At 35.0% G+C, this 24,422-nt stretch overlaps 1 protein-coding gene across 1 annotated transcript in view; it reads left to right on the top strand.

Moving 5' to 3' along the window:
• Positions 1 to 7,294: 7,294 nt before the first annotated feature.
• Positions 7,295 to 24,422, top strand: part of LOC142340889 (transient receptor potential cation channel subfamily M member 5-like) — a 35,761-nt gene continuing 18,633 nt past the window's right edge. The window contains exons 1-2 of the mRNA XM_075391658.1: positions 7,295 to 7,845; positions 19,816 to 19,936. Of these exons, the coding sequence (XP_075247773.1) occupies positions 7,744 to 7,845; positions 19,816 to 19,936 (223 nt within the window). The 5' untranslated portion in view covers positions 7,295 to 7,743. The remainder of the gene's footprint in view (positions 7,846 to 19,815; positions 19,937 to 24,422) is intronic.

Below are 24,422 nucleotides of genomic sequence, written 5' to 3'. Positions count from 1 at the left end.
ATCTAATGGGAAACTACTTGCAACACGGATACCTTACCTGGAACTACAGAAAATTCTCTCAAACATGAAAATCAGTGGAAAATAATTATAAATTCTCCCAAAAGACCAGTGTACACTACAGGTTACCACTAGTCATGATTTTGATCAGTCCAATTATTGGTTAATGTGATGATTCCCGTGTACTGCGCGGAGCCTATCCACGACGCCGACAAAGCAATCGCGCTACCACAACCCATCGTTAACTCCCCAAGTGCAGCCACACTGAAATAAGAACAAAACTGTTTAAAGGTGACAAGGCGGGAACAAAGGTACGCAGAAATTAACAGCGACAACTATCTATCATGCCCCGTTACGCCACAGTTAAATATTTTCACGAAACCAGTAGCGTTGCTGAGGGCAAAAGATCAGTTATGCTTTACGCCTCTATTTTGCGACCATGAGGATGCGGCATTGAAGACTTGTGTACCAGAATTGACTGCTTTGCCAATTTTGCCAATTGCAGTCTACTTGGGTACTCTATTTATCTTTTAAGTACGGCAGATGAGCAGCAGTTCCGCTACAATATAACGTACTCAGTAGGAAAGAAAATTTGTATCAGAATAAATGGTTTCAAAAGCTGCTTGGTAAACCCTCCATGCACTGAAAACAGCTTCAGCCATTTAACGGATTTATGATGTCTTTCGACCCTGCAGAATGTGTTGACTGGATCAATGACCGCTAGCAGCACTCGAGATACACCTGAAGCACATTTTACTATCCCAAGTGTCATGACAAATCTTCCAACAAACGAGCAGCAGATGCTGATGCTACATGGAATTAGATCAGAGGTCCAAGATATTCCAACGTTGTTCGTAACACATCAACTGATTAAAGAAATTTTTGGCAAAATACAGACGCATTACGAAACGGAAAGCAGCAAAGAATTTCAATTACACCCCTCCTGCAGAACACAATATCAAAAACGGTTGGCCTATTTGCACTCACTTTATGGATGCTGGCACTTATCCTTGCGCCTGTTTGACTGACAAGGAAGTTGTAAGAGGACAACAGAGGAAGAAGACCTATAGAAAGTTGGACAATTGGTCAAATTAGAGGTACTGGAGTAGGAAATCACACAGAAGAAAATCTTAACCTAGTAGAAAGTATGCAAATCGATTACATTCAAGTTGATTACAACTGTTCTACCGCAAACTATGCGATGATGCTGTTTCCTAATTTTGCTCCATACTTTAAGTGCATTGAGTTTTACTAATCTATTGAAAAATTTAGCCCAAACGGGTGGGATTTGGGAACCAAAAGTTTAACTTAAATGTTTTCGGAAACGATTCAAATTATTATTGACCTCGAATTAATCCCTAACAAGTTCTACTTTAGAAGCCATACTAAGAAAATCGTGGCAAAAATTTTCAAGCTGAGGAGAACCCTTGTATGAGTAAAAATTCATTCTGATAAAGACTCCTATATGATAGATCTACCATCAAATTCTCACACATGCAATGAAGGATTAGAAATTCATATTAGGGATCTTTGGTATCAAACTTATGAATCACTTTTCAAAAACTTTTCCCAAAAAAACACTTTTCACTTCACGATTAGGAACCTTTGGCAAAAATAAGAGTAAACAGTCAGTTCCGAATACGGAAAAGTAGTACATAAACGGCTCAATTTTTGCTAATTTTTTTAAAACACGTTTTGAAAATAACTAAATCGTTGTGGCAGTCAACTTTACGCAGTCGACGTGTGAGTTAACAGATCCATGTCACAGTACTGAAAACTTGGATGAAGTTAGTATATTGGTGTAGCAATGCTTTTAGTTTAATTAACTAAGCAATTTTGCAGCTAATTTTTTCTTCCAGAAATGTTTGTAAAACGTAGTAGAATTTATTAGAACTGAGCTGGTATCTATTAAGTTCAAATTAGACGTTTCAGTTTCTGGGATCATTAGAAAACCTAAAATATGTGCTCCACAAAGATCGGAACATAGTACTTTTTAATAATAAGCAATTAATGATTAGTTGCAATTTTCTGCTAAATGGAAAGCGCACAATTGTAACGATTTAGTAACTTCGCATCACACTCTTAAAGATCTAAACAAAACCTGTAGTATTATCCAAAATTAAGTGGATATACTTAGTTTGATTGCTATTTAAAACAGTTATCAACTTATCAATATTAAGCTTAGTTTAAAAAATGAAACTGGAGGACAGCAGCGAGGTCGGGGACAACATCAAGCTGATTTCTGAGAGTATAAATTGGCCAAGCTCCTTCCAAGTGAACCCATAGTGACCTCATAGTTGAGCAATTCTGAGAGCAGGGACTGCCTGCTTGTGGAGGACTTGTCAAGTTAAATCAACCTCTTTAATATGGAATGATGAACCAAATAGAAAATTAAAACGGTCTCCAGTAACCTGAAATACTTGGGCGATGGCTTAGCGTTCTATCAAATTGTTTATTATTTGGCTGGTTGGTGGCTGGGTTGTGGAGTGAACACCGACGAGTTCTTCACGCAATCTACTATCGTGTTTAAGTATATTGGTTGACCGATAAATAATTTCATTTAAGTGAGGACCTGTCATAATTATCAATCTTAGAGTCATCCCTTTATTTCATATGGTAAAAACTTTTCTCAGGATCTTTATTAGTATACTATATAGAGAAAAATTTCAAAATTATTATAACATCGTTAATTTTTTTGCAAGTGAGAACAGATCCATGAAGCCTCAGAAGACTTTGTTTGGGAATTTGATGAAGGGCGATGTTTGATCCTTTAGCCTAATTTATAGCGGTAGGTTTGTGAATTTTCTACCCCATTCCAGTATTTTTTTGCTCTAAGAAATTTTTTTTAGGATTACTGGTGGAATTGTGAATAGGGTGAGCCTCCATCCTAAATATTCAAAATCTTTATCATTTATCTGAGTCACGCAAAATCACCACATAATTGCTAACGTTGGAAAGCGTGGACTGGAAAAAATTGTTGCTAAATGCGCGAAAAAATAAAACTGCTGATTTCATTTTGAAATTTGTTGCTTCTATTATTTGATTTTTTGCGATTAGACCCCACGAATTTCCTACCTGGTACATAAAAAATTAGATCTGGAAATCGCTGGTAATATTTTTTACAGAAGCTGAATTTGGTGCCCTTTTGGCTCCAACCGTTTTCTGGAAGCTTTAGACGCAATATGTATCCAGGTCACCAAGAACATGAGGATCAGTTTCTAATTTTACTACGCTGAAGTATCTTCTATTTATACTTACTGCAATGTGATGGAATATCATTTACTTGAGGAATTTTCTCTTTTACTAGCCTCTGCTTCGTTGTTTTGATATGGTACAATCATATATCTAATTTTTTCGTAGATAGTATGACGAAGACTTCGAATTGAGCAAATAAACAGTTTAGGTTCAACAACGAAAATAAAAGGGTCAGAATCATCTCTTATGTTATGAGAATTTCATTTTCTCTACAAGTACTCCTGCACAGATAGAAAAACATCGTCGTTAACAGTTTTTTTTGCATCCATGCATTGATGCTTTTTCTATGTTGGTGCCGGTTTTGAATGCTTTTCACTCCTTTGGTTTTCCGCTTACCTGTTTTTTTTTTCATTATCAATTTGCGTGATTACGTTTTCAACTCAAAAACAAGTTGATAGAAAACATTGTCAATAACAATTGGTCCATATATGCATTGGAGATCCATCTATGTTCATTCCAACTCTGATTGCTTTGCGCTGCTTTGAATTTCTTCTGCCTTTTGTTTTTTCTTCACTGTATCCTTTTTGCGTGCCTATGTTTTCAACTTATTCACAAGTTTCAACTTCATTTCCAATTTATTAGAGAAATGGTTATTTTGAATGGGAATTTTTTTGTTGATCCTGGTGTTTCTATCGATTTGAAGAAATGGTCTATGTAGAACTGATTTTTTGTTGCCTTTGTTGCAGTGAGAACTGATAATCGGTTTCTAGTCTTGCTTGATCAGGAGCCTAAATTGCAAAAAATGGATCACTGTTTGATCCAGAAGCGAGAAAGTTGACTGTTGCAAGAATGCTTTTCAAACGCAAAAAAGCGCTTTCAGACCATTTTTTACCGTTAGTTTAGAAAGCCTCAAGAAGAGATATCTATTCGTGATATGAATACACCTGCGTTGGTTTGAAGTTATCTCCGAGATCGGATTTTTGAAGAGTACCGAGGTTGAGGTGTCAGACCGAAAGTTGATATGTCCAGACCAAAATGAACGCACTAGGGGGGTGTCGTGCGTTCAAAATTACACGGTCTGAAAACACCAATGGACGCACGAAAGTCTGGACATAGGCAATTTTGAACGCACGAAAGCCTTGACATAGGGTCTTTTGACCGAACAATAGTCTGGACATAAACGCACAAATTATCAATTTAGGAGCGCACGAATTTTCCTTTGGAACGCACGAAAGTCTGGACATAGACAATTTTGAATTCATGAAAGTCTGGACATGGGGACTTTTGAACGCACGATGAATGCAATAAAAATTTTGACAGCACGAAAGTACGGACATAGGCACTTTCCGTCTGGGAGGGTCTGGAACTATCGACTTTCGATCTGGCACCTCAACCGGGGTAGCCGAAGACATTTTCAGTTCTTATCAACTGAGAAAAAGATTAAGTAGCTAAGGTAAAAAAGTGCTTTTAGAAAAACGGAAACAAATTGATTGCCACTGCAATTTCTGGTTAGACCTTATTTTGCTCTCCGGGAGTTATCTGCTGAAACTTTGAGACTCAAAACACATCAAATTAAGCCAATTTTTGATGAAGTTTGTTTTTGAAATGGATTACCTGGGTAGGGTGTCAAAGCAAAAGAATTCTAACAATCGTAAGAATTTTGTTAAATTTGGCAAATAATTTTAAGACTGGAGTGTTGTGCGGTAAATACTAAATTAAACAATTTTGTTGAAAACTTCGGACCAAAACCGCTTTTGAGCAATTACTACTTAAAAACTGGCGTTTTGTGAAGAAAAGAAGAAAACATTTTTCACCGTTACTCACCGCAGTTTTTGCATTACTTTTCAACAAAATTTGGACCTCAATTTCAGATATTGGATATTACATGGCCAATATTCGCAAAAACTCAATCTCAATTTTCATTCTGTTATGCCTTTTGTAGAATCGATTGACTAGAACGTGACTCCACTCTTCACGATTCATATGCCACTTTTGACGGTAGAAATTGTGTACGGAAAACGTGTAATTTATAGGTACTTACATCGTGAAAATGTGTACATAATGTCACGAATATCCACGGATACATCTAACCTATTTCCGCATCTTTGAGCGTGTAATTGGTTTGTAACTTTGTTGCCCGACCTAATGTTTTTGTGAACAATGGTATGTGCTATCGCAAAACTGCAATTGGGGTTTCTTTCATTTTGGCCTAATTGATTCAGTTATTTGGAAAAATTTACCTATATTATGAAAACTAAAGAGTTAATGCGTGGAAATCAGTGACGAAAGGTTTTCCCAAATTTACACGCTAGCCCCAAAATCACGCTTTGTTAAGGGCAAATATGTCCAATTTTGCAGCAATCTTGATCAAAATTAATCTAATGTCAATTGTTTTCGTACACGTTTACATTTATTGTCCTAAAACATGGGTCGTGAAATAGCTCTACGAAATCTAATATGTATTGTTATGCTTAATGAATTAACTATTCGTCACTTGAGTCACAATTGCTTATCAGTTGTAAGAATGGGGCAATTGTGGTGCGATTGCCAAACTTTAGAAAATGAATTCGAATTTCAATTTTGAAATTGGTTATTCGCGATGCGAATAACTAATCGGCTCTAAAGCTTACTTTTGAAAAGCAGTTGACTAGCTTGACTTGGAACTGATTTAATTGAGCAGAAATGACAATGAGAACTGAGAGTTAAACAAAATTAAAATTAAGAGGAATTTAAAGAGACCAAAAGTTATTCATACATGAAAGAAGAAATCAGTTTTGTTTACACACATGGACAGACAATTTCCTGCCACCTGTCTAGGAACTTAACAAATGTTAAATGCAGATCAGATGAATGATGAAATTAAATGAACTAAATTAACGGCCCTTGAAATTGGGGAAAACTAAACAAGAACTAAATTCGCTAAGTGATATTTCTAATGATAAATATCCAATCCGTATGATATGTATACTCGATTTGGACACGTAATGGACAAGGTGAGTGAAAATAAATTATCAAACAAGATGGTCAGTGCTTTGAGCTGAAGTTATTTTTGAGTGCTATTTATGCAAGCTGGAGTTGCACAACGATGTAAATAAGATTTCTGTTCTCGATTGATTAGAAAATCGCTATTCTGTAAAAGATGATTAATGAAAAAAATGAGGGCATCATCTGATGTGGTCTCGAGAGGGAGTGGTTTGAAAATTCCTTGACCCGGCAACCCTAAATCTGAATGGAGAGACTTCGAGGCTCTCCAGTTTTTAGGGATGTATATCCTCAAAAGGTGAATTTCTTTCATCGCAATCGGTTTCGACTCGGATGTGCGGTCTTGCTGTATCGAAGTTTAATAGTGACTATATACCACCGACCCGTACTTTGGTGCTGCCACCGCAAAATTTCCAAAAAATTTAATATTTATGAAGTGAACTAAATTTTTAATTAATGTGATGATCCGAATTCTTTCTTAAACAAATTGTAAGGCATGCTTGCATGATTTTTATTTAATTAACCTTTTAGCTACACACTTATTTCACGTGTTTCAAAGAAACCATAGCTGAAGGATGGCTAAGGCGTAGATATACAAAAGGCGATCTAATTCCTAAAATTTCCCTCTCTGCCGTAAAATTATTTCTCTAATATTTTGAATTGGAAACTGTTTTGTTGTCTCTAATCTGCTGCATCTACTTAAATTCGCGGTCAGCTTAAACTGTCATTCGCATTTCATATTTGCTAGATGTTGCTCTGCTTGTGTTGAGTTTACAACTAGATTTAAATAGTATTTGTCGCTATATCAAAACCGATTCTCTATAAAATAAGAGTGCTAGGGTTATGATTTTGATAATTTCCAAATAAGGATTTTGCTAATGACGCTTTTCGGTATCCTGCAATAACTTTTCTATCGACATGATGAAAAAACAAAATCAATGTCTTATTTACTGAATTCTCAGCCACTGTTTTGTTATTAATAACGCATTAAAATTCACGGACGATCTTAAAGCAGGCAGGATATTAAATAAGCAAACTACAGGTGTATAGTAATACTGTACCGTCTTTGTTTAGTCGGCCGCATACCATCAAATACAAATGTTCTTTGATACAACAAAAATTGTACAAAGTAACACGTTATTAATTTTTAACGTATCTATTTTAAAAATTCAACTATTTTGTGAGTAATCTCTTCTGACGCGCAAACTAGAAGCGTCTTTTTCAATAAAACCAGCCGCGACGAATAAATTTTGTGCTCAAGTTAAACATATTAAACTATCAAATACATGGATAATTGAACTAGAGTGTGTTTATTACAACAAAAATTGAAACAGCAGTTTATATTGAAATCTAGTCATAACTTGGTTTTATTTTAAAATTAATTCTAGTTACTGTTGTCTACAAAAATTGAGCGTTTTTAGCGCTACTTTTCGTGGCAAAAGAGGCGAATAATTTTGATAAATTTGAATAGCTCAATGCCAAACTCTTTCTTTTATGAGACTGGCAATGCTATCAATTTTTAATAGAATATAAACAAAATGAGCGACTGCGTCTGTTAATTTTGTGACTATGGATTTGACAGACAATGCCAAAAAAGTCATCTTCGAAAGTGTCCCCAAGCTTCTGAACTGGTCATGTGCCAGTGGCCGGAAAAATACTTATCACTCACAGGTGAGACTTGATTCTATGGTGCCTAACTCTTAGCGAGTGATCAGAAACTCATTTACCGTGAGTCTTTTTTTTACTTTCTTCGAAGTTTAATTCAAGTAAGCAGTATCATAAAATGTTGTTTTAAGAAGTCATTTCAATGCCTAGCACTTTAACCTATGATTGTTATTTTTTTGCAACAAGTAAATTAAAATTATCACCATATGGTTAAATATACTTGAAACAAAAAATACTTCAAATCATTCAAACAAAATATTAAACCTGAATCAATTTTCATAAAGAATCACATTATAAAATTTTCTTCTGATTGTTTTCTTCCTGAAAATAAAAATAACTTTTAAAAGCTCCGGCCTTACTATTCAAAGGATTTTTTTCATATAGTGAGAGCAAGAAATCAAACAACGTTTCCTTAAAAACGTTTTCATTTTTTGCCAACCGAAGCCACTGTGCTAACTTATTCCAATTTTGTATGCATTGACGAAAATCGAATTCATTCAAAATTGGTTGTGACTTTCTGTTTAATATTGAATTATTTTGTTCGAGTGCTTTGATGAAGACTCAGATACCCAAGAAAACTATCAGAATTTTCTGGTCTGGCTATATCATAATGAAATTTGATTGGGGACATATTTGCTATTATTAACTCAGCTGCTAGGATCCTTGTCTGAGTTAGCAGACATCTTGGTGTGTCAAACTTTTTGCGCAGAAAGCCTATATTTAGGTTTTTTGCAGATAAATTTTGGAAAAAAATTGCCGAAAACAATAAAGTGAAATAAAAAGTGATGTTAACAGAAGAATGCGCGCTTTCATGGGACTTTGAGGTTTTATAAGGTATTCTGATCTGATAGCATGACCCATCTTTTATTCAGTTGCTCATCGAAATTCAGGTTCCTGTCAATTTAAATACCACGATATCTGCAACAGTTTTGTGTTGTAAGAACTTCGTTTTTGTAGACAACAGATCCCAAATCAAAATTTTTGCGCGCGAAAAAAGTCAGTTCGTTTTTGTTTGTATTCAAATTAGTTTGTTCAACTCTGCATATTCTTCTGTTTTTTGTAAAATTTCCCTGACGTTCTATGAAAGCTACTTTTTTTTCCACAACAGACAACACTAGTATCATCTGCGAATTGAATTATTTTTTTCGTGTTTATATTAGATTTAAAAAAAATTTAACCTATAAAAGAAAAATGAGTTGTCCTAATCAGCTCTATGCGGCAGAAAATGATTCATAATTTCACAATTAGAGAACATGCCATTGTGTTTTATTTTTGGTCTGCAGTTGGCCAGAAATGAAAACACCATTTTTTTCGCTTGCGGAGAAAAACCATATTTTTAAATTTTTGGAGAAAAATTTTTTGCGAAATGGAGTTAAAAGCTTTTGGAAGATCTAGAAAAACAGCAACAGTTTCTTTGTTTTGATCGAAATTAGACAATACTGTTTCAACCAGTTGTAAGACTGTCCCTGATTTTTTTCTGAAATCCGCACTGCTCTTTAATTATATTTTTATGCTTTTCAATGAAATCCGTCATCTGAGTCAGGAGGCAGTCAAAAATTTTCTGCAAAATTCGGAGTTACAGAATTTGGTCGAAAATTTGGGCTATCCAAGTTATCACTTTTTTTGAAAATAAGTGTTACATAGGCTATGTTAGTTTTAGTCCGGAAAACTTTCTCCTGAGTGCACTCATTTAAGATAAATTGTAGATTTAGGCCTATAGCTAATTTGCAAGTCTTTATCAGACTAATTGACATTTCGCAGGGTCCTGCTGCTTTGTAATCGTTCAGTGGGTCAATGATTTAAAAAAGTACTTTTCTAGTTGATCAGGGTATTCATAAGCAATATCTGACCATTTGAAAAAACCTTGATTAGCAAATGGTCTATTTAGACAATTGACGATATTTTTTGGATCCCGTGAATTTTCACCCTTATCTAATCTGATTTGATTTACCTTGACACTTTTTTCACTCTGACTGATCTTCCCTTTATTGAATTTTCATAGTCCTTTATTTGTGTGTACTTTTTGGAAGAAAATGATACAAAAATTGTTTGGCGACTCCCTAAATCTCCTATTAACTAAGTTTCTTACAAGCTTAAAATCTTTGAACGTCTCTCTGTCAGGTATTTTTTCTCCACTTGTTCTACAGAAAATGTTTTGGGCAATCAAATGTTTCAATTCTTCCGTTCAACAAGACTTTGAAATCTCGAAACTTACACCCGCTTTATTTACAGTCTGAGTTGAAGCGTGTTTTTCAACAATTTTTTATAAATAAATTTAAAGTATCGATAAATAAATCAAAATAAATTGTTGCCATTCTAGCATTGGTACATTTTCCACATTCCTTCAACGGAAAGACATCTGTTGAATTCATTCAGATCGTGAGAAAAACATCTTGTCGTTATCACATTGTCACTCTCAGGTTTCAATGAGAGGTTTGATCCAAAGATAACAAGGGATTTAAGAGGGGTTGTTGTTAAATGTAGTCAGTTATCGGATCTTTCGAAATGAAACAGTGATCAATAATTGCAAATTTTTCATCAGTACATCTGGTTGCATCCACTAGATTAACAATTTTTAATCCTGAAAAAAACGCAAAATTGTGTAGTTTAATTTTTCTGTCTTGTTCAGATAATTCAGGTTAAGTTGTAATTTCCCAGCAAAAAAAAACGTTATCTGCTATACTATATGCCCCAGATAGTTCGGTACTTAATTGACCACGAAAATACTCCACAAGACGTTTGTTCGATAATAGGAAACGTCAACAAGTAATTTTTCATTCAGAGGTTTGCTTACTTCAACCCAAAAAAAATCTCGCCAATTGTTTCAATGCTTAATTTAATACTGACGGTAAAGTTTATTGGAACAAAAATACCTACCCCTTACCCTTTGAAGCCCCTGTTTTGCCTAAACTACATTTCCCAAAGAAAGTATGCAATGCTGTGAAAAAATTTTCAAATTTACAATCAGTGTCCAACCAGGTTCCAGTTACAGCGACAAACGTTTTAATAAGTTTTGTTTGCAAAATGTTTGAAAACTCAATGTTTTTCAAGCTTTGGCAGTTAATCAGGAAAAAAAGGCGAAAGTTTTGATTCTCTTTTTTCTAAGAAACTGGAATACTCAATCAAATTTTCCAGTTTAGGCCTGGTTTCAATTCACTGTTGGCTGACAACATGAGACATACAAGTTAATAAAAAAAGAGTGAATAAAAAATTAACAACTCTTAAAAATTAACAAACATTAGGCTTGTTGGAATAATGCTTTTCAAATGTTGGTTTATGAATGTCAGTATGATTTTTCCAATAAGTATAATGAAAATTAAAAATATCAAGAAAAGTTGCCTTAAAATTTTTTTTCAACAAACTATCAGCCAAATGTATAATTAGCAGCGAGTCTTATTCAAAAGCAACGAATGAGTTTTACCACAAATTTATTAGGACCCTCGAGATGATATCAAACTCCAGGGCAAAACCAAGTAGTCGAATAGATTTGAGACGGCAATAACAATCGTATGGTACTGTTCTTAATCATCTCCCGTTGCGATTAAAACAGTTGCATAATTTACGTCATATTTTAGCTAATTAGAATATCTCTACTGACCAATCATTTCTCGCCAATCTTTGTATAGAAACCGAGTTTGAAAAAGTGCGGACAGGATAGCCTAATTCTGAAGCACAGTTTTGCCACTGCTTTAGATTTTTGTTGCCTTTGTCGAGCACCAACAGTTTTTCATCGGTAAGTTATGTAACTGTTGTTATCGCCATAAAAATTGATTATAATGTGTAGAAACCTAAAAAAATTATCTTTGTTTCGTGTCAAACTTAAGGAATGTATCTTTTTCTCAAGTGCAGTCAAGTTAACAAGACATTTGGCAAATTAGCCGATGACGTTTGTCAACTGAATTTTTTATGGAATAGGTTCTTTTAAACCACTCAGTTTTTGAATCAGCTTGCGTGATTAGCAAATTTTAATTATTAATTTTTTTCCTTTTAGATCATCAGTTTTTCTGTTATCATCTCTGCGCGGTCAAATATGTTTCTTTGTTATGACAGAAACTTCCCGTCAAAACAAAAACTCAAAAACCTTAATAACTACATTTTCAAACTTGTGAAAATGTAATAAAATCTTGGAAGAATATTGCCGCGCCTATTTTGCTTCTCACAAAAAATTTCGGAAGTCCGCTTACTAAATCGACATCAATACTGAAAAATTTAAAAGCAGCCTTGAAAAAATAATACAGTTTTTTTCAATCATCACCGTTGTACCACATACATAACTCGCGATTATGCTAGAGGCTGTATGCAAATTAAATACATTTTACTGAATAAACAATGTACAATTGTTTCTATTTTGGGTAATCATTGTGAACTCCAAGAAGAGTGGAGTCATTTTAGAGGTGTCACCCAATGAGAGGGGACCTTCGTTTTTGGAAGTATTGTCTCACCCAACGAGCGGGGAGATCGTAAATAATTTTCAAGAGTTCAATGAAGATTAAAGAGAGAAGAAATCTGAATTTTAAGGAGAATAAGACTGATGTTATAGAGAGCGATTGAGGAGAATGAAGAATTCTTCAACAAAACAAACAATTCCTTTTTTGAATTTTTTAATGAGCAAAAACTTTTGATTCCGAATCAAAGTTTGATTTTAAAGATTTGTATTAATCCATTACTGAATCATTACAATACCAATTCTATTAAAAAAATGTACCATTGAAGAAATATTGTGACCAGATCATTAACTCAAAAAGTGTTTTTTTATGAGTTGGTTTTAAGACCTTGAGTATGAACGTTGCATTAAGGCAAAAAAAAACTGTTTAAGGTAATGCAATTTTTCTACAAATTTATTTACAATTTTAAAACAATAATTTTCAGAAAATTATGAACTGCAGATAGTTAATAATCAAACCTTTGCTGGTTGAAGAGTTTTTATCCTGAACTGACACAAAAGAGATCATGATCAATTTTTATAAATATGATATTGATTTCAAGGGATCTCAATAAACAACTCGTAAATTGTTTCACAATGGAGCTGCTCGAAATAGTTTAGTTCCAATCCGAACTCCATAGTTATATCCTTTTCAGCAGAACAAAACATGAGGTATTTGCTTAGCGAAAAGGATACATTTCGCTTCAAGGAATCATACAGTGATGCTTGCTGATCTTCAATTTGAGTTCTCTACAAAACCTCAAAAAATGCTTTTAAGTATTTTTACTTAACAGGTCTTTCTTATGAGCCGTAAGAACGAATTATCTACAACTCAATTTGAAATTTCTCAAGTCAGAAAACTTTTTTTGCTCCTGTTCAGCTGCAACCTTCATTCCACCAAATACATTACAGACAAATTTGAATATTTTGTTCTATAGTTGATGTGTAATATCTATGCATAGTTCTGCTGACAATTTAGTAATCGAACTTGAAATGAGGAATCAGAAAAAAAAGTTAGCATTCTTTTCAGCTAGGCTAAAGATTTTTCTAAACTTTTTATACTTCAAACCAAGACGTCAAAACAAAATTTGCTGCTTTTAGCCATTAATTCAGTATTGGTTATAAGCATTAATTCTTTAGACAAGTTCATGTTAAAGTACGTAGGAACGAAGTGGACGAAAAAACTCAATTACTTGAACTGTTCTCCACTGAATCAGAGTATTTTTCTGCTCCTGGTTTTCAATTGCACCCTTGTTCCCGAAATGTGGTTCTATAGCTGACATTTATTATTTTTCCATATTTTTCATTATTAAATTTTTTTAAACAGAAAATCTACCTGACATAATTTTTCATAATTAATTTTTAAAGTTTGTTCTGAATTTATTCTTATTTCACTAAGAAAAACATTTGTTTTAATAGATATATTTATATGGGCGATTTTTTCAACGTAAGATTAACTTTGTTATAAAAATTCAAACAATTTTACCCTTCGTTCAATGAACAAGAAAACGTTTTTGATCCTGATTCTCGACTGCATCCCTTTATTGATAATACTGTTTACTTAAATCTCCGGATGTTTTTCCACATCTGATATTAAATACTATTCGATAGATATGTTTACAGCGCTTTAGTGTTTGAAATTCAGACCGGAAAACAATACAGAGTATTTAAGTTTTTAAGCTAAAGGGGTTTTTCTAAATTTTCTGTTTTTTAAAGTAGTGATCACAGCTTTCAGAATACTGAGTTTGGGCAAAATAGTCCAATTGGGTTACTGATTTAACAGCAAATGCTTTTTTTATATAAGGTAGCAATTTATGTCCCTACTTTTGATTTGCAAGAGACCGCATTTTGTAAAATCAATGATGTTACAGAAGCAGTGGTAACACACAATTTAGTCACTGTTCATCAGAATTTAAGTTTTTTTAAATACTGGTCCGTTTCCGGAATACAAAATTGAAACAAATAAATGTGATCTTTCTAATGAATGCCCAAAACTTTGTGCCAAAACAAATTTAAATAACGTATTTGATACCATAAAATTAGCCTAGTTATAAACAGTTAAATTTGAAGACGTTAAAATGAACTTTGTTCACATAATGCAAAACGAAAACATTCACTCGAAAAAAAACCTTAATTATTCAATTGAGTTTAAAAGATTTTGAGTAACAAAATTTTTTTTTCTTGTTGAAATTCAAGAAATTTTGAAGTTTAAGATGTTCCTAATAAAGCTTTTCGTTGAAAAAGACAGAGAAAAATTTAACTGTCTTCGCTGCTCGCAAGATCATAGTGTTAAAGAATGCACTGTTGCGAAAGAAAATGCCAGGTTCTCAAATTGTGGCTGTGCTCATGCGACAGTTTATCGAGGGTTCCCAGCATATCAGCACAAATAAGCAGAGGCCTCGAAAAAAAAAATGAGAGTTAATTCTCAGCCGTAGCCAACAAACTGAAACCTAAAGCAAACACTGAGCTCACGCCATCAACGGAAAAATAGCTGTTCTAGTAGCTGAAGTTTTGAGCAAAATACGAACAGTTCTTAACACTATGTCTTACAGTGATATAATAAATAGTGTCTCTCACAGCGCCTCACGCATCTTCAATGAAAAAATAGATGGCTAAAGAATACATGACAGCATTGAAAGCGGGAATACAGCTCCAGTTATTTCTATACAGTCAAAAAATCTATAAAACAGCCAAAGCTTTTTGGAAAATGGATAAACTCAAAATTTTTTAATGGAACAGTCGCGGCCTAAACAACAAAATAGGCGATCTGATTCTATTTTCAGCAGAAAAAGACATAGATGTAATTTGCTTGATTGAAGTTAGGAACTGGAAGAAATCATCCCCTCTCAACAACTACATCTTTGCGACGGAAACCTGCAACAACGGTCATCATGGCTCTGCCATCTTAGTGAAGAAAAGCATTGTTATCAAGCGGACAGAACCAGTAGAAAAAGAAACCGATAGCAATGTTCGAACACTTGAAACACTAAAGCTTTGCCTTAAGTTGCCCCTTTTTAATGACTTTTGGGTAATAACTGTTTACAATTCCCTCGGAAAGCCGCTGTCGACCGAGAAAGTATTATCAGGAAAGTTAAAAAATGTCCGCGTATGCGGCAATTTCAACGCTCCTCACCACAAACTAAACTGCTCTTATGGTTCTGAAAATGATGAAAAGCTTCTAAATGTTATTGACGAGGGTACTTTTAAACTGCTAAACAACGGTTATCACATATATCAATCGTTTGATGGAAAATGCAAAAAGATGTTAGACCTGCACTTTTGCGATAATTCACTCCTCACGCATTTTAACGACTTTCAAGTATCAGAAAATCTAGGCAGTGATCACAAAATTACAATTACCCGCAATGAATCTAACAGAAGCCAAACTTTTCCAGCTAAAATCAAAAATCAACTACAGAAAGTTTGGAGAAAATGCACGAAATTTATACAGATCATCAAATCTCTGGCCCGCGAAGTATCCAAAAAAGATGAATTAAATCAGTTCAGCAGCAGTTTAGTCAAAATAATACAAAAATCTCTCGAAGACTCCTGCATCGACAAGAAAGAGTTCCTCTACAGTGTTGAGACACAAAAATTGATAAAACTGAAATGAAGAAGGCGAAGAGAGCTCAAAAATGCAATTGGCGATCACTTTATTTCTTCAAGAACGGAGATAAATTACCTACAGAAAGAAATTAAACGGTCCATTAGGCGGTCAGAAGAAATAAAAAGAGCAAAAGTCTTGGAACGTGCTCGTGATAAGGGTAGCAAAGGTTTCTGGAAAGCAAAAAAAAAAGAACTAACAAATGAAAACGAGCCCAAACAAAAAACAGCAGAAAACCCAAACCTATTCCACAAAAATGGCATGGCGGTCACAGACAAAGAGAAAAATGAAATTTTTAAACAGCTGCTAAAAGACACAAATAAAAATTACGAAACAGAATCATCACTAATTTTTGAATTCTGCGACAATGTTGAAATTGAAACCAAGGCAATGATAAAAACAAATGTAGATTTCGAACAGCTTGCCGTTGTGGTTACAACAAAGGAGTTTGATGAAATCTTAAAAGAGTCGAGAAAAACAGGCCCTGGGCCGGATAAAATTTGCTACAAACTCCTTAAAGAGTTGCCTAAGAATGTTAAAGCCCTTGCCTGTATCCTCATATCTAGCTCCACTATTAACTCGTATGTTCCAGTTAAATGAAAAGAAGCCCAGAGTAAAATGATACCAAAGCAAGACGAAGACCGATCGAAGGCCGAAAACTACAGACCCATTAATGTTACAAATTGTATAGCCAAAATATGTGAAACTGTTGTGAAAAACATTGTTATGGAACATTGTGAAAGTCACAAAACATTTGGCGAGACTCAAAGCGCTTACAGGAAACACCTCTGTACCACAGTCAATCTCATTAAACTCACACAGCATGTCAGTGAAGCTTTCTAGTGGTCTGAAATGGTTGGTTTCGTATGCATGGATGTCGAAAAAGCGTTCGATGCAGTATGGCGCCTAGAACACGTTCGCAAATTAATTTCGATTGGGTTAAATAATTCAGACATAATGTGGATAATTCCATTTTTATCGCAAAGGAACGTTTTTGTGAAGATAAACTCCACTGTCAATGATTCAGCCCGACAGCTGAAGTACCTCAAAGGTGCGTAATTGCTCCTATACTCTTTCTCATATATGTCAGTCGTTTGCCACAAATAAAAGCCGACATCTCACGGTTCGCTGACCATTTTGCACACTACTATAGGCCACAATCCCCCAAATTATTTCAAAAATATCTCCAATCATCATTGAACAGTCTAATTAATTGGTGCGACTCACTGGAAATTAAAATAAACCTAAACAAAACTCACTACCTGATGTTTAAAAATCCCTCAAAGAAAGAATCCTCACTTGACCTCAACATAAAAGGAGTATCAATTCAGAAGACACAATCGATAAATTTTTTGGGCATCACTTTCACTTCACACCTCAAGTGGAATGAACATTGCAAAGATTTAGTACGAAGAGCGAACAGCTGGCTATTTCAACTCTGGAAGCTTAGCAATCTGAACATTAACGAAGAAAGTCTATTTTTCGTTTACAAGTATTGGATCCGACCCTTACATCTGTACTCAAATGATTGCTGGCTGGATCATTCACATGCCCTTGTCAATAAAATACAAAACGTGCAAAACCAGGCCCTTCGAATTTGAGTTCGAAAACCAAGATGGTACCAGGTTCAAAAACTGCACGACGAGGCAAACATGAAGCCAGGTCAGGGAAATGCAAATTGAACTGGCCAACGGATATATCCAAAGGGCAATACAACACAACATACTGTCTGTAATAGAGCTGATAAATAGGAAACGACAGTGCCCGCTCAACTCTTGCAAAGGCACTATCGATTATCTCCAACACCAAATTCACTAGCGGCACACACCATAGACTAGTGGCTAAAATGAATGCTCAAAATATTCACCATCCAAACAAAAGGAGGATCAATCCCGGTTTAATCCCGGAAATTCAATATCAAAGATCATAGTTATTCAAAAAACAGAAATGGTCTCAATGTCTGAAGAAAAGCAAGAACTCAGAACACAAAAAGGAAAACTAAGAAAACTGGGGAAAAAACCGAGAACGACTACAAACTGAAAAACAGGGAGACAAATAATGCAAATGAAACACTGGCAGTCGGATAACCAAATGTAGTTGTCGAATGGCACAGTTACGAAGATCACAAGAACGGTTTAATAAAGCTCACACAACAACGGTTCGAGGCCAACTCCAGCAACTTTGTGTTTATGTTCTTGGGGCGTTTCTCTCATACAATCAATTGCCTCTAGTTTCTAACGTATTAAAGAAGAGTAATGTGGCGCAGTGGTCAACAAAGAGTGGATCATTAACGAAAGAACAAACATTTGTTTTCTACGACCAGGGTTCGAGTGCAGCTCAGTTGCCTCCAGCTTTCCTTATTTTAATTATTTGTTTTCTGCTATATTAACAATTTGAAAAGCAACAGAACAATCAGACGTGTTAAGAGTATTCGGCCAGCCGCTCGCCTAGTCGAATCGGGGCCAAATACAACCCAATCTTTGTCATTTTCTGTCCATCTCTTTCTTTTCTTTTTATCTGTTCAGCCAGCCACTCGCCTAGTCAATTTGGGGCTGAACAGATCACAGCTGTCACTATTGTCTTTATGCGTAAATAATGACCAACTGTTGCGCCTTTTTTTGATGCCTTTCACTTCAACTTTCTCATTATTTTACTATTGTCCTCAACTCTCCAGTGTTTTTAAAAGACAACATCAGTCAATTCAAAAACAAACAAAAACATTTATTGTGCTGCGCGTGGTTTGGTTTCAGTGGTCTTATGGTTTAGGTTAGCGTAGCTCTTTTATACAACAATTTTTTAGTTTTGTCAATTTTTTAAGGCTTTTTCAAGTCAGAAACAACGCTTGTCTTTTATATTTCTCCCTCTCTTTGTCTAATTTAACCGTTTCTGTCATCTGCTTAATCTTTTCAAATTTGAAACAGAATTATCCGAAAACATAGCCAGCGATCTAAGCCCCAGATAGATTTGCATCAAGCCGAGAAATAATATATTTGAAAGAAAAGCTGAATTTTTGTAGCATTGAACATGCCACTTAGCGCGGTTTGCTAATACAACATCTGAACTTCGGTTCAAAACTGTCGGAATCAGTTTGACAATCTCCATTTTAAATTTGCGACGACTTGAACATTGAAAGAACAAAGCTTGAAAACGAAAAACTTACCACTATATAAGTCAACTTAGTGCAGTGAACTAGCACCTAGAGGAAAGAGAACTTCAACACGAGTGGGATCGAGTCCCACCCACGCCCATTGAGATTTTAATATTTTCTAATTCGATTTTATTTTATTTTTTTTTGTTTTATCATACTTACTTGAAGAAATTACACAAGCCTTTAACACAATTCCCACGAGGCTAGTCAAGGAAATGATACATTTTCATTTTTAACCGTCAATTTCAGCCAGCAGAAGTCCTCCACGGTACTTGAAACGGCTGAGTGCATCTGAGGCAGAGGAAGTCTTTTACTACAGTTAGACAGAACATTCAGTTTTAACAAGAACTTCCCAAACTCAGTTTTATAAACTCAAACTCTTCTTACTGTGTATGTAACTTCATTCACCTCTGGTTGTACATAAATTGTATTGTATATAGCTCTATGGAGAAAAATTTAACTGTCTTTGAAACTGTGAATTAAACTGTTAATTAAAAACAGCGCATAAAACCCAAAAAAAGTTTAGTATGTCGCCGAAGAGTCCAGCGAGTATCTCCAAAAATAAATTTTGTGGTCTTTGAGGATTTTTTGGTGTCGTTTTTAATCTTTCCCTGATATCTCGCAGAGCGACTGCGTGACATCGGGTTGCTCAAGAAAGTTACCGAGAACCAAGATCAAACCCAAGATCTAAATTTCTGGCTGCTTACAATTGGTATAGATAAAACTTCCAATAGCGAATACATATATATGGTAAAATGTTATTACAATTCAAATGTTCATTTTTCCTTATTTGATTTCTAGAAAGCATTCGTGCGAGCAGTCTTTTCTCATCGTGATGATAGCCATCGCACGAGTTCATCTCTCAAAAATCAGCTGGATGTGAATGGGAACATTGATTCCACGGACGCGTCACAAGTGACCAGTAAGTTGTCTGGATAAATAAGTCATGACATTGAATATAGTAAGTTATAGATGTAAGGTATATTGGTGCGCGTTTAAATTGCAAATCAGCAATCATTATTGCGGATGCTTACACCAACTTCCTCAAAGTATATGTTTTGGAACAGAAATCTTGATAACCCGAGTCCCTCCCAGGATGAGGTGTCCAGATCGAAGTGACCTCTGACCAGATCATCTTCGGGCGCACAACTGAGTATTGTGCGATCGAATTCCATGGTCTGAAAAAGTCTTCAAGCGCAAAAACTAACTAAACCCACAACTATAGTCTTCGAAACGCATGATAGTCCACGGGCCGAGGAAATTTGGCAAAATTATGTAAGATTAGCAGTAACTAAAGCTGAGAAGTTGAAAAGTTCACCTCAATTATCTTACATTGCGGTGAATGCGTTAAATTTAGAAATATAAATTCACCTCGTTCACCGCAAAATAAATAGGAAAGTTGAGATGGATCTTCTGACTTGTCAACGCTAGTAATCGCTTATCATACAAAATTTTGGCTTAAACCTATAACCAATTTTGCGTTTCCAAGCATCGACCTTACCAAACTTCTGCGTTTTTGAGCGCAGAACTCGACTGTATTTAGCGTTTCTACTCCAAGTCCTGCGTTTGTGAGACCGGAATCAATGCATACCTGCATGATCGTCGTCTCAACCATCACTATATCATAAAATTTTAATTTCTTTAAGTATTGTTTTCTGTTGCAATTGGACTCCGGCTTCCAGTACCTTACGTGGTTTTGAATTGCTTCAATCTTTTGGTGTCTCTAACCATTTCTCAGCGTTTTAAGCATTAATCTTAAGCATTTTTGCGTTTCTCAGCGTATTTTTTTTAAAAAAATGCGTTTCTTAGTTTATAGCTTCCCCTTCAACGCGAGTGCACATAACATCAATTTTGAGATATGTAAACAAAATCTGTTGGACAACCGACGTCAGCAGCTTCTTCAACAGTTCTCGGTGCTACATATGAGATCAATTTTAAGGCAGACTTTTCAACCATTTGTTTCGGTACATTCAAAACTGCTCCAAGAACAAACGATACAAATAGGGAAGAAAGGCCTGCCAAATATCAGAAACTATTTTTGATCAACCGGAAGATGTTGGCATCATATTTCAAAATAAGTTGAGGTTTTATCCCATCCTATTCTTTTGTATTTTGAATCAACAACAATTCCCGACAGTACCCTAAAATAAACAGAGTTGACTTCATTGACAGAGAAACATGTTCATAGCGGTGTTTCCTTTTGTTCCAATCCACTCATCAGCTAAACCTCAATCTGCAACAAGGACCAGGAATCAGCTGATCCCGTTTTTAGCTGGACAAAAGTTGAACACTCATCAGAGACTATTTCGTTCAGGATTTGGACGTATATTTATAGTTTATTAGGCAATTGGTTCCAAGGGAAAAGAGCTGGGAATCCTTCAGAGCGAAAGATTTGTTCAGAACAAAACTGAATGAACATTGATGATAACGTGGATCTTTAAATTCAGACACTGAGAAGTAGTTGGTTCAAAGTAAATAATGACTTTGAGAACTACTACAGCTTTATCTTTTTGTTTGGATTCAACAACTGTCCGTCTGTTTTGATTTTTACGGAGTATCTTTTGATGAATCTTTTGGTGGGAAGTAACATTGTTCCCAAATTGATTGGCATGGGGAAAAGTTTATCGGATTATCTTGGCCTGCAGTTGTTGGATTGTGTATTTTTGGTGGGCCAAACGTCACCTTTCGATAATTTCCTCAACTCTCTGGAGCCACAGACGGAGTTGTACAAAACCATAATGTAAATAGACAATTTTGATTGAGCAAACCTACTGCAAAGCTCCCCATGATGCTAGGAAAACTACATGGATCTGCAGGATAATTGGAAAAGAGAAAAGATACCAACGTTTCGCGTTTTTCTCACGTACTAAACAACAAAAATGTCGAGCCTATACTTGAGACCATGAAAGAACTATTTTGCCACACTGGCAACCAAGTAGTTAAATTGAAGCTGTGCTGTACTCTTCGCAACTTGACAAACTGACTTCTTCATTTGTCAAAAATTGCAGTTTTTTGTCCATTTAGTGAAAAGAATGAAAACTAAGACAACTACATTTGAAAATGGCTGACTTGAGGAACCTAAATGATTCTTACAAGCAAAGCAAAATATGTTCAAGCGAAGGTAGAATATGCCGGCAACATTTGCAAATTATTCTTTGCAACAGATGTCAGTAACCTTTTGTATGACAAAATGGCTACATGACCAAACAAAAATTGGGTAGAATTAGCTCGAATGTTATTTACTGAAGGGATTTTGTAAACTACTGCAGAACAGTTTCGGAAGCGATGGGAGGCTTCTTCCATTTCTTTCTGTGTCAAGAAAGATGGCAGCTTATATTTAAGATCTATGAAAATCGAATGAAGCAACAGGAATTCCACGGTGGTAACTGAAGTACAAAGTAGCTACAGGGGTTGAAAATGAGCGACAAAGTGCTCTGGGAGTTTCAGTTGAAGACGTGGAGGACTGACGACATAAAGGTTTTAAAAATTTAATCTCTGCACACAATCTTTTCACACAACCAATATAATAAAAATGTGATCGGAACAATCAAACGCAGAGACGTGTTCAGTGCTGTCAATTACAATCTTGAAGTCCCAGAGGAATTAAAGCATTTCTTTGGCGATCTTCGATAAACTTTCAAAAAATTTGGAAGAGATGATACTGAAGAAAACAATTATTCTCTACAGAAAGCAAGCAACAGCTTTCCAGAACACGCAAAATGGATATTTTTAGAACTTAGATTGCATTTATCTGGTTGGCATTTAACTCCCGGCTTTCTTTCGAGTCTATTATTCAGAATATTGTTGATGCCAGTTGCAAAAGAGAATTTTTTTGCAGGGGTGTACACTCACTATCTCCACTTTGGCTACAAATATTATTACAAACTCACCGAAAGGAAATTTGATAACCTCAAAATGGCAGTCAATGATGGATCAATTGGCCAACATATTCTAGCAGATGTTCGTTTTTTAAAACTTGATGAGGTAGGGTGACTGGTTATCAAGAAAAAAATTAGATGTTCGTAGAAGGCTGCTCCCTGCTTCAAAACATACCGCTGCTAAGACGAGCAATCACACACTTTGATCACACACTTTTAAGAGTCCCAAAAAGAACAACGTTGAACAGCTAACCAAGTGAATAAAGGTTTTATTTGATGATGAAAAGTTTTATTCAACCAATAGCACTTTTCGAGCTGTTGACAGTCAGAAAATTTCCAACTGTGATCAAAAAAAGATTGTGATGTCGTATTTCTATCAGATATGTAAAGTTGTGCTGATGGAAATCAAATAGCTTTGATAGATGAGTAACTTTCACGCTTTCTTTATTTTCATTTTAAAAACTGGAATCTCTCAAAAAAAATTGTTTTGCAAAAATTGAAGATCTAGTACGCAAACATATAATTAATAAATGTATTTTACAAATTCGTCTTTTATAAGGATAAGGTTTAACATTGTGCACTAAATTTTATTTATTAAAAGTTTTGGAAGCCATCATTACACACTCGGGCATTTTTTTGTGATTTCAGATTTTCAAAGTATGGATTTTTAGAAAAATTTAAAAAAACGTCTGCAAAAACCTCTAAAAACGAAAATCGTTTGAAAACACTTTATAAGATAATATACGAGGCAAATAAATAACATATAATTAATATCAGCTTGAAAACAATTCAAATATTCAAACATTTTCAGCGGGAGCCTGTTCGCAAACTGTAAGAGCTGTCAATTGCTTAAACTTAGTAGATTTCATCTCTGCATCATCACTGAAATAAACCAAATTTATAGACTAATTTCCTAGTCAACTCAATCACCGAGTCCCCTACAATAATTTTAACTGACAACGGTTCATTGTTCACTTTGAAGACCCGTAAAGTCTCTGCAGAAAAACACCCGAACAGTTTTACAGAAAACCGCATCTGAATGTGTGCGATTGTTTCGCATGTTATGAAGAAGTTGATAGTACGTACAGAATGATAAAGAGCACCTGGCAAAAAAAAATTCTAATTGAGAATCAGTGATGGTTGATGAATGAAAAGAAAGTGTTGTTGAAGTTGCATTTTGTCGAGAAATTACTTAACGCAACATAAGAAATCTTTTGGTGTACATCGTTCTAGGTCTGCTTATTTTGGATTTCAGCAAAAATTTGCTTCAATTTTTGCTAATTTTTTGGTCATACTTTCTGACATCTTCTGAGAAGACCTTTTAAAATGTAATGGTTTCATTCCTTCATAAAATTGAAGTCCTACGCAAAATCACTACAATTGAACGATAGGTCAATGTAAAGCCAACTAGTTTTGTGTCTGATGAGATGGAAACAAAATACTAAATTCGAAACGAACTTGATGACTTCAAACGGAGAAAAGGATAAAAACAGTTATTCTTTTAACGATTAAATGACAATAGTAAATTTT

The sequence above is a fragment of the Convolutriloba macropyga genome, chromosome 6 (assembly GCF_964194025.1).
Source record: "Convolutriloba macropyga chromosome 6, txConMacr16.3, whole genome shotgun sequence".
Classification (NCBI taxonomy): Eukaryota; Metazoa; Xenacoelomorpha; order Acoela; family Convolutidae; genus Convolutriloba; species Convolutriloba macropyga.
This window is presented reverse-complemented; position numbering and strand designations above follow the sequence as displayed.